Source organism: Petaurus breviceps, unplaced genomic scaffold, assembly GCF_028583685.1.
Source record: "Petaurus breviceps papuanus isolate PSGF00001 unplaced genomic scaffold, PetGlider_PUasm1.0 89693, whole genome shotgun sequence".
In the NCBI taxonomy this organism is placed as follows: Eukaryota; Metazoa; Chordata; class Mammalia; order Diprotodontia; family Petauridae; genus Petaurus; species Petaurus breviceps.
The window spans coordinates 26,767-27,972 of NW_027187101.1; the positions used below are offsets into that span (position 1 = coordinate 26,767).

Here is a 1,206-nt window from a genome sequence, read left to right on the forward strand (position 1 = left end):
GGGGGGGGGGGGGAGGGGGGGAGGGGGGGGGGGGGGGGGGGGGGGAAAGGAGGAAGAGGGGAAGGAGGAGGGGGGGGGGGGGGGGGAGGGGGATGAGGAGGAGGAAGAGGAAAAAGGGTGGGGGAGAAGAGGGAGCTTAAGGCGACTGGCCTCCATTCTCCCAGACTCTTGTGAGGTGAGGCCCTGTCCCAGCCCCAGAGGTAACATGGATTGTCCTAGCAGCTCCCGTAGGGAATGATGGGCCACATCCAAGGTCATTCATCCATGCTAAGGGCATTTTCCCAGGAAGCTGACAGGGAACACAGGACCACATTTTGCGCTGGGAGGTGGCCAGTCTGACGCCCTCATTTTACAGAGGAGGAAGCTGAGGCCCCAGAGGGTCTGAACACGTGCTCCCAAGCCCAGAGTCAGGCCTGGCAGCTGGGTCCTTCAGGTCCCCATGCAGAGCTCCCTGGGTCCTGACAGGTGGCTCTCCAGGCAGCTTCAGACTGGCGTCGGGGAGAGGCCTGGGCGAAACCTTCAGCCTCTTCTCTCTGTTCTTCTGGAGCTGATCCTAGGGACCAGCTTAGCTATCCACATGATTTCCCAAGGCTGCTTGAAAAAGGATCCCACCCCCTACTGCCTGAAGCACCAGCATCAGCATGTGATTCCTTGGCTCCCTCTGAAGAAAGCTAAGCTCTCCCACCCCCCACCCCGGACCCGGTGATGGTTGTGTCTGCCTGAGTTGGAATGAGATAGAGAGGGAGCAGGGCTGCACTGTGTGAGCTGACATCAGACCAGGAGTTCCTTGGAGTGGGCATGCAGGGAGGGGGAGGCCTAGGGCCCCCAGGAAAAGTTCTTGGGTCTCCTCACCTGGCCCAAGGCTGGCCTGTCTTCTCTGCCCACTCTGGAGTGAGATTCAACGAGCAACAGACATCCTTCTTGGTGGACCCCTCCCCCCCCACTCCCAGTCCCATTTGTTGGAGAAGGACTCAAGGAGCAGAGGCCCCTGGCAGAGGGGCCCTGGGCCTACCTTGACCAGGATGTAGCTGCAGGTCCCATGGAAGCGGTATGGCCGGGAGTCAAAAGTGGTGATGAAGGACCCCCCCTCCAGGGAGCATCGGCCTGGACACGGCATAGTGGCACAGATCCACTGGCCCGAGGTGCACTGGCTGTCCAAAGCACAGCTTTGGTTAGGGGGCCCGAGGTACACCGGCTGTCCAGCAC

General features: G+C 61.2%; 1 protein-coding gene across 1 annotated transcript in view; it reads right to left on the reverse strand.

Annotated features, from left to right (window-relative positions):
- The window catches only part of LOC138176485 (mucin-6), a gene marked incomplete at its 3' end in the record, with an annotated part of 34,146 nt that overhangs the window by 25,829 nt on the left and 7,111 nt on the right, over positions 1 to 1,206 (reverse strand). The window contains exon 8 of the mRNA XM_069107272.1: positions 1,013 to 1,151. Within this exon, the coding sequence (XP_068963373.1) occupies positions 1,013 to 1,151 (139 nt within the window). The remainder of the gene's footprint in view (positions 1 to 1,012; positions 1,152 to 1,206) is intronic.